At 41.5% G+C, this 10001-nt stretch overlaps 1 protein-coding gene across 1 annotated transcript in view; it reads right to left on the bottom strand.

Annotated features, from left to right (window-relative positions):
• Positions 1–3269: 3269 nt before the first annotated feature.
• The window catches only part of LOC104957232 (leucine-rich repeat-containing protein 16B-like), a 50676-nt gene continuing 43944 nt past the window's right edge, over positions 3270–10001 (bottom strand). Inside the window, exons 15-20 of the mRNA XM_010784835.1 lie at positions 8780–8955; positions 8517–8604; positions 8046–8135; positions 7771–7837; positions 4805–5286; positions 3270–3311 (exon numbers count right to left, since the gene is read on the bottom strand). Of these exons, the coding sequence (XP_010783137.1) occupies positions 3270–3311; positions 4805–5286; positions 7771–7837; positions 8046–8135; positions 8517–8604; positions 8780–8955 (945 nt within the window). The remainder of the gene's footprint in view (positions 3312–4804; positions 5287–7770; positions 7838–8045; positions 8136–8516; positions 8605–8779; positions 8956–10001) is intronic.

The raw sequence follows: 10001 nt of genomic DNA, 5'->3' as shown, positions 1-10001 counted from the left end.
TTGACGTAATACACATCGACAGGCCAGTCTTTGCTCCTCGATCAGCTACGTACAAAAACAAATCAGCTACGCAGATAGGAGGACAATATCGTGAGTGGACAGCTGCAGTCTCAAGGTCCAAGGAACTGAGGTATAGATCCGACGTCAGCCTTATTACGTTTTTAGTCGAGGATTCAGATTGGAGATAGCAGATAAGGAACTGGAGACTCACTTTGCAGTGCCCAATTCCCTATCACCTAATCCTCCTTAAGTTTCCTAATCCTCTTCTCTACGCCATGAAATCTCTTAGCTGACGTGAAAGTGATAGGCTGCACAAATACTACGCGGTCGCCTGCAGTACTTACACGCCAGACGACGACACCCTTTGATACCTTTGATGTCAAGAGATATGTCGCCCTGCTGTTGTACCTACATATGATTCTTGCTCCCTGATGACATTTGAGTAGATCTCTGAGACGTGACACGAGACTACGACAACGACAATACGAAATACTTGCACCTGGTTGTCTCTTGTGTATAAAGAAAGTACTGGTTTCAACCTTAACTTTATTTTTTCCTTTCACTTCTGCATAACGAGCAGTGGGAGAGAGAGGCGGTGTAATTATGTTTACTGGGTTATGCATACCTAACATACTTGATACTTTCTATAGATTTTAGTTATGTTTACAAAATATATTTGCAATCGGAATTGTATAGTGACACATATAGTGGGTAACGTTTGTAGAAATATTCAACTTGTTTGGGGTGGTCGAGTCATTTCTGCACTTTACAACCTGAAATAAACTAGTAAAAGTCATTTTTGATTGTAAGTATAAAGAGAAAATCTAATACTTAGGGTACTTGCAAGTCTTGTTTCCGTGAACCGTTGAAATGGTGTATGCAAAATTTACGATTATTCGTGGCATTGAAAGACTTATTAAAGAGCTCAGTATCAGCCCAACAAGGCACTGCCGCTGACACGCCGTTTGACCGCGACCGTGACGTAACACACGTACTATTTACGTGAGAGGCAAGTGTTCCTGCTGGCCACCACTGGTTCGTTTACTCATTGTCCTTCAATCCTGGAGGGAACGCATGTAATTCTCTTAACATTCGCCATGTGAATTGTACACGAAGGTGCTCCCGAGTGCCCAGTATGTAGCCATCAAAGAATCTATTGTACCTGACTTTAGCGCGTAGACGTCCTTTGTGTGGCAAGTGATTCCTTAAAGGTACTATCGCGTTATGGAGGATGCAACACTGTTGTTACACTGTCAGAATATATCATACACTGTCTGTTCTTGATTAAGTTGATAAGATACAAGATTTTGTGTGTTACGACTCGTCTCTCGGAGACTTAATCGGCCGACTTACACGCGACTAGGCTATCCAGTCGGCCACAAGTCACCCGTCGTTTGTTTTTAGTATATACGACGCGATCCATGAAACTCCGTGAGTGGTCAAATGTCATTCGCGTTGTGATAACATTCCATACAGGAAATTTATTCGTAGCTATCAGTATAGTATTCGTTCTTGTCGACCTAGACTAGCTATGCTAGGCAATATTACGTTCTTGGTTGGAGTTTGTGACTTCATATGTTATTTTGTGAGCTAAGAAACAAATAGTGTGTTTTTTGTCAATTGAATGTAGTAATTTTCGTTCATGTTCGAAGTGGTAGGGAACAATGACACTCCAAGCCAAAAATCAGGTCCTAACGTCTAACCCTATCGTCTATTCCTTGACCTCTGAGTGAAACGTCACGGGGTTAAGGGATAGTGGATAGGAGAATTCAAAAGGACTTAGGAGAAGAGACTGCGGTATTTTAGAGAATCCGAATGCACTTTCACTATCCGACGTGTTTATGATGCGCCAGCGGACTTCATGAATGTGCGTCTGCTGCTGTGGGGAAACTATGGAAACTACAGTTTTCTATACAGCGGACAACAACATGGATGTATAATAAGAAGGAGGGACTAATGTAAACTCATCTAGAGACTCTGCACCGTGCTCTGATGCTGTTGTTTTATGCTTTATGAACGTGGACAACAGAGAAACATATTCTTCATGACCAAAGTTGGAATTGAAATAAAAAAGGAAAGTGAAACTTATGCTCGTCACCCTCTCCCTCCGGTCCACATTAAATACAAATGATCCCAATACGTATGATTTTATGAACTATGAAAAGATCTTAAAATCAATACAAATGTATTTATTATAAACGTTAGTCTTTAACATCTATCACTGTGTATATCACCATTCAAACATCGTTTAAAAGTTGAATAAACTCCACACAGCTCAGTAAAGACTGAAAGGTTGACTTTATTTGATCATTTCAGTAAAAACTAACGTTCATATTTCTCTTTTTGATTATAATACTGATGAACGTTCAGAACAAAGCACTTTGGCAACTTACCACATACGTTTTAAAATGCTTAATAAGCACCGTAACGTTCATGATATAATTTCTCGGTCATAATCGGTTGTTTCCGTGAACGGGCGACTGTTGAGTGACGGCAAATGCTGCGGCTGCAATGCACTGTGGGGCGGCATTTTCTCCTCTCCTTTCGTCAAGGGAGGTCCAGTGGTTCCTAAGCTAAAGGAGGTTATAAAGGAAGTTTTAAACCTCCTTTCCTTTCATTTGGAGGAACGGCACTTAACATGGCTCCCACTGACGTACTTCCGGGTCATTTCACTTGGTTAGGAAGGTTCCTAAGCTAAATGGACTATTGGACCGCAACCCGAGCTTCAACACTGAGTGGGTGTGTATCTGTTTCTGGTTATTTTATTTAGAAATTCAGTTCCTGAGGAACGGCAAAAAAGCCAGATTATAGAATCAAACAAATAAATAAAAACAAGGATAATTGTTTTATTGGTGAGTAAATAACAGTGTGTTATTTAGAAAATAATAACAAATTAGAAGGATTTAAAAAACACAGATTTCAGTATTCTGAGGCTCTGAGCCCCATTTATTTTCCTCGCAGACGGCAAAAAAGGTCCGACATTATATGATTTAAAATAAAAACAATAATCGTGGCTTGATATTGAGTAAGAACATGTTCTTATGAACCCCACAGCTTCCGGTCTTCCAAGACCCGAACGGACAAAAAGACGTGTTGCAGGCACGAAACATTCTACCAATAGAAATACATTGCTTTTAAAATCGTTCTGTGTGACACGAAAAAAAGGGGAAAATCGTGTTGGTGAACACGAATCAATAGATGAAATGTCTGACTATAACACGAAATGCCATGAGACTGGGTTGCTATAGTATATGCTAGCCCCTCTTGACTCAAACTAGCATGCCAGCAGGCAAATGCAGCTTCTCGTCTTGCTAAGAATAAGTAAAGAAAAACAATAAAGCTTTACACAGGCAAAATGGGAATAGTGCTGTTGTTTTCAAGACATGAAGATGTGAGCACAGAAATGTTTCAGACTTGCCTCTTATTAGATGAAATAATAATAATAATAATAATAATAATAATAATAATAATAATAACAATTATGCAGCCTCTCCAAACTAAAGCTAGCACGCTAACATGGTAATGCCAGCCCTTCTTGACTCAAACTAGCGTGGCCGGCAGGCCAATGCTAGCCTCTCCTCTCAACTCAAAAAAAGCTAGCAGCTTAATTGGCATTAGCTGTTATTAAAGTACATTTCCGTTAGCAAAACATGTTAACTTCATAAATTGTCTTTTATTCAACTATGGAAACAAGGCTTCATGGTACAATAACCATAAATAGCATGCTGCTAGCCAAATGTCTCTATCCCATTTCTGTCAACATTTGTTGTTGGGCAAGAAATTGCTAAATACATTATTAAAGTTTAGTCAGTAGGGACCCAGAGTCTCTCATTAATCACTGACAAGAAGACTGATCGTACATAATCTGTAGTAATATCCTTATATAAAATCAAATACTATGTGTTAGTGAAAAACAACACCACCTTACATTGACACCTACATACCAAAATGCCAAATGTGTATTTTTCAAAAGGAGAGATCACAAGCACGATAACATTGACACACACAAGGTCACCATATAGATGAAGAGAAATCCTTTTTTTACACAGTGAAAGCACCAAGATAGGGACCCCCATTAATGTGAAAACATGAATAATTGACTTAGTGAAAGCATTCCCAGGAGAGAGAAGGAGAGAGATAGAAATCACTGGGAGCAACCCAGGGAACACCACTCCCAAATTGCATGTGCCTTACTCACACACACACACACACACACACACACACACACACACACACACACACACACACACACACACACACACACACACACAAACACCCTCGCACAACTACAAGGAGCCAGAGAATGCAAAGATAAAGATGGCTTCCATTATTAATACAGCATCATAAAAAGGAAAGCAATACAGCAATAGATAGATAGATAGATAGATAGATAGATAGATAGATAGATAGATAGATAGATAGATAGATAGATAGATAGATAGATAGATAGATGTGTATTTTGCTGCATTGACCTTAGGTGGTAATAGAAGCATTATTCCCTTCATCCCTCCATTTCCTTTATTTGTATTCTAATGGTATTGTTTCGACTTCCTCCATTTCCATCTCTTGCTCCTCTGGGATCCATCTCTAGTCGTGCAGTTAGCTGCCTACCTCATATACCCTTCCCTCCATCCTTCATCCATCTCTCCTTCCCCTGTCCCTGGTATAACTGAGCATATCTAAGAGTATAAATCATATTTTGTATGTATTACTGTTGGTATGTATGCAAATGTATTTCTGCTCCCTCACTCAAATTGTGTGTGTGGTGAGTGGTTGGTGTTTATGGGTATGTGTGTGTTCTTACCTGAGGCCTGGAGGACGGGGGCTGTGTGTGTGTGCGTCGTGGCCGCGGTCGGGAGGCTGTGTAGTGCCTCAGAGTCTGTCCCTGGGTGGGTAGAGGCTCCATTGGGGAAGCGGGGGGTCCAGAGCTGAGCAGGGAGCCTGGGCTGGGCTTGCAGCCGGGGAAGGGAGCCTGTCGTCTGGGTAAGCCTCCGCGGCCGGCAGCCTCCTCCTCTGCAGCGGAGATGGAGCGCAGGAGGGGGGGGCTGGGAGGAGGAATGAACGATGCTCCTCTCGCTGCTGCAGCATCCAACGCTGCTGCCGCCTCCCCCTCCCTCCACCTCCTCCCCCTCATTCCTGGGGGGGACGGGGACGGGGAGGGGCTTGGAGACCTGACTGACATGGGGGTTGCTGTCGACAACAGAGGGAGACCGCACAATCCTCCTCCCCCTTCTTCTCTGGCACCTCCTCCTCTGATCTCCTGCTCCCAGTCTGCATCCAGGAGACCTGAGAGGGGAGGCACAAGGAGAGGTGATGGAGAGGAAGAGAATGGAGGGAAGGATGGGGAATCCAGCCCACAAAGTGAACGTATGAATATCTAGGGCAAGATAGGGGAGAAAGGGGGGAATGTGGAAACAAGGGAAATGGGAAAAGGGAGGAGGGGGGTGTCAAGAGACTAATAGTGATAAAGGGGATGAGAGGATAGATAAGAAGGGGTTACTAAATGGGGCAGAGCAAAGAGAAGAGAGAGAAATAAGGAGCAAAGCTTAGCGATGCAGAGTATAGAGAGGAAGCAGAAAGGAAACAGAGAGGAAGTAGAGAGGAAGCAGATTGGAGCAGAGAGGGAGCAGAGAGGAAGCAGAGAGGAAGCAAACATGAAGCAAATGGGAAACATTGATTAAGCAGAGAGAAAGCAGAGGGGAAACAGAGGGCAAATAAGATAGTAAGCAAAGAAGAAGAGAGGAAGCATAGAGGAAGCCGAAAGAGAGCAGAGAGGAAACAGACAGGGAAGTAAAGAGGAAGCAGCTAGGAGCAAAAGGAAGCAGAAAAAGCAGAGAGGAAACATAGAGGAAGTATAGAGGAAACAGAGAGGAAGCAGAGAGGAAACAGAGAGGAAGTATAGAGGAAGCAGAGAGGAAACAGAGAGGAAGTATAGAGAAAACAGAGAGGAAACAGAGAGGAAGCAGAGAGGAAACCAAGAGGAAGTATAGAGAAAACAGAGGAAGCAGAGAGGAAACAGAGAGGAAGCAGAGAGGAAACAGAGAGGAAACAGAGAGGAAGTATAGAGAAAACAGAGAGGAAGCAGAGAGGAAGCAGAGAGGAAGCAGAGAGGAAGTATAGAGAAAACTGAGAGGAAGCAGAGAGGAAGCAGAGAGGAAACAGAGAGGAAGCAGAGAGGAAACAGAGAGGACAAAGAGCAGCAAATGGCTCTGCAGTCACTCTGTACAGCAGGGGTGTCAAACTCAATTTCATCGCGGGCCACATTACTATTATGGTTGCACTCAAAGGGCCGGTGGTTTGACACCCCTGCTGTACAGGACCACATAGGACCAGGATAGGGTTAGACCTACGTGGTTATCATTCTCTTACAGGGTCTAAATGTTTAAGAGGCTTTTGAAATGCCCATTGATTACTACACTCAATATTCTCTGTAAAGATACTGTATATTGATCTAATTCGTTTTTTATGATTCATTGTAAAGCTATCCTCCAATCAAACAGGTTGTGAAATCCCCCAAAGTGTTCTCATCCTCCCCTCCTCCGCTCCTCCATCTTCTCCCCATCTCATCTCTCCATGGTGAGAGTCACTGGTGTGACAGTAAACAGGCCATGCTCCAATTAGCCAAACAGAGCGGTGTGTCTGACAGAATGGCCCCGCACACAGGAGCAGCACAAAGGAACAACAAGGAAACATGACAGGAGCTTAAGACCTGCGCTCAGACTGGACTGCTGTAGCTAAACAGATGGAAATATTGTTCACTGTGTAATACCATCACAGTCATGATACAACACAACTATTGTAATCGTACACACGTTACATCCTTTAAAGCCTGATCATCATTAATCCAAAGTGTTAGGTGCTTTAATTGAAAAACTGATAGAAAATATTTTATGTCCAAAGGTGCAATCTATGAAACCTCATGGTATGAAGTGGTTTTTAATTTAAGTGACTTTTGCCTCCCTGTGGACACCTTTAATATTTGTAGCCCCTCTACTCATAAAGTGAAATGAGATGTCGTTATGTTGCACATTACAACCAACGTTTTGCTTTGAAGGTGTCATGGGAAGAAGAAATGGTTCAAAAAGAGTGTCTGCTGTTAGGACTTCTTATATTTAGTTCACAGGGCCCCTTTTTACCTAAGGGCCCGGTCAAGTTAATCTAAATGAGCAGGTTCAATTAAGATCCGTTGTTACATTGTAAGGAGATCAATGCATATACTAAAAGCTGAATGTATTTATTAACATGGATTACATGACCATGTCTATGTAATGTCAAAGGTGTTGTTGTCTGCATTCATGCCAAATTAGGTGCTGCAAATATTAATGTGAAAGCAAGAACTAAGGAATCATGTCAGTACATTTATTTAAAAAAAGAAATATTTGTATTTTATTCCTCGGGATTGTGAGAAACAGCATTTTGATCTCCCTGTTTGTCTCACACAAACAGAAGATTGACAATAAAGTTGCATTTTTTTATTATCTTGTGATTGTTATTATTGTTATCAAAAGAACAAAACAGAAATTACATAAGATAGGTGGGTAAGGGTTGATGCAGGTTAACAAAATATAGAATATTGAAATGGAAAGATAAGCTGTACATGGAGTGGAGAAGAAAACCTGTGGTGAGTTATCCATTTTGTTATTACGGTTTGCCATTTAATGTATTTTCAAGAAAAGCAATCACACACACATGCAAATGAGTTACACAGAATCAAATTCACAGATATAAGGAGACATTAAAGGATCCTTTATTTTGTTGGTTGTATCTTACTCTTTATGGAAGCGGCAGGCCTCAGGCTCTTGGAGTGGAAACTGTCTCTCCAACACGCTGAACTGTACTGGGGATGGAGAGAGGTCAAAATGGAAAATCAGATATTTAAATGGATGACTGAATTAACAGATAGATGGATGTGTGTGTGTGTGTGTGTGTGTGTGTGTGTGTGTGTGTGTGTGTGTGTGTGTGTGTGTGTCTCAGGTGTGTGTGTGCGTGCGTGCGTGCGTGCGTGCGTGCGTGCGTGCGTGCGTGCGTGCGTGTGTGTCTCCTACATCATCAGTTGGGAAGTCGCTGTCAATCAGTCGAAGCTCTGGGATGTTCAGTTTCAGAGAGGTGCACGAATTTTCTTTTAAAAGGAAATTCTACACAGCAAACAACGAAAAACATCAAGACTGAGTGCAACTCATAATGACAAATCATAAGTTGAGCATGTCATCTTAAAATATGCTATATAAGATCAATAATATAGTAAATATAATAATACCTATTTGTGTTTTTAATGGAGGTTACATAATTAAAGGAAACATTCATGTGTGGCATATTATACAGAGTGAAATAAAAACATAAGTGTTTTAATTATTGTTAACTTGCATTGTTGCACTTTTGATGGGGCTAGCAAAGCTAGGCTAACAAAACTTGGACACAGCAGTTCTAGCTGCTATTGTGTCATATAATAACACACTATACAACATGTTCGTAGACAAAAAGTACAACTATGTGTTAAAACTCAAACATATATTTACCACTCTGTCCTGTGCCATGATGAGATCCTGTTGCACCTGTTCCATGATGCTTTCAGCCAGAGAGACACTCAACGTCTCTCTGAGGTCTCTGAATGGAGGACAAGAAAGAACACACACACACACATTGCATTGCAGCAGAGTTAGCATTGTGTGCTTTGACTTAGCTGAGTTTTGTCTTGTTGGATAAATGTAAGTGAATATGTTATAATGTTATTTATAATGTTCAATATGTCCGAATTTCTACTACTAGTTCATGTTATTACCGCAGTCTGTTGCTGATGATCTGCCCTGTGTTCTCCACCAGAGTGCTTCTCAGGAAAGTGTGTGTCTGTCTGCTTCTTTTGGACACACACTCTGACAGACCCTCGCACACACTGGAGCGCTGCACCACCCAAGGACACGCCCCCTCCGCCCCCCTCATCAGGCCTTCAGCCAGACCCTGGAACACAGACAGGACTGATGACCCCAGCGTCTACTCTGTGTTCTGCATTTTACTATTCCACTGTCTCTGACCTTTCTTGCTTTCTTGCTTCACTATAAAACATGTTGCTTGGTAAACTTCATTTAGCAGTACCTAAGTGTCTGTAAAGTTTGTCTGAAAAGAGGCAGACTTGTTTGAGCAGATGTGGTGTGTACTTTTGTTTGATGAGTAAAACTTTGTTGTGTACACGCCAGATGTATCTTGAACGTAAATTAAGAATGTGTACTGTGTACTTCCATAAATAAAACCTTAAGTGAGCCTCATACACATGCTCAATTCATTTCTTTGCAATTTTAATTGACTAGGATGTTAGAGGAAAAATCAATTACTATACTAAAATGTAATCTATTTAAAAAAAAAAAAAAAGACAGTATTCATGTTCAATGTTACTCAATAATTGTAATATCTGTCCGGTAAAATTGATGAAACAAAATGCAGTGCTTAGCCAAATAAAAAACAAACCAGTTAAAAATGCCACTATGTGAGGATGTTCATGTGAAAATAATGACAAAGATATAATAGTTAGTTACTGGTAATGTGATAAAGTTACTGTTTTGTTAACTTCCTGTTGTCTGCCAGACAAATTACATTACATTTAGCTGACGCTTTTATCCAAAGCGACTTACAATAAGTGCATTTGACCAAGAAGATACAAACTTGAAGAAAACAGAATCATATAAGTACATCAGGTTTCATAGAGCTAAAACATTTCAAGTACTACTCAACTGGCTTTAGATAAGCCAGCCGTTTATTAGTATATAAGTGCTTTGTTAATAGTTCTATCGCTCAAACTGGAGTCTAAAGAGATGAGTTTTCAGTCTGCGCCGGAAGATGTGTAAGCTTTCTGCTGTCGAGGGTGGGGGGTGCTTCCACCATTGGAGTCGCTGAAACCAGGGTGGTTGGTGTGCTGTGTTGTTGTGTATGGGTGTGTGTTTGGTCCGTAGCGAGTGCGGCACGGTGGCTGAGTGCAGAGCGAGTGCACGTAGCTGGCAGGTGTGACCGGT

The sequence above is a fragment of the Notothenia coriiceps genome, unplaced genomic scaffold (genome assembly GCF_000735185.1).
Source record: "Notothenia coriiceps isolate Sejong01 unplaced genomic scaffold, NC01 NC01_scaffold00026608, whole genome shotgun sequence".
Classification (NCBI taxonomy): Eukaryota; Metazoa; Chordata; class Actinopteri; order Perciformes; family Nototheniidae; genus Notothenia; species Notothenia coriiceps.
The sequence above is the reverse complement of the archived record's forward strand: the minus strand, read 5'-3'. Positions and strand labels throughout refer to the sequence as shown.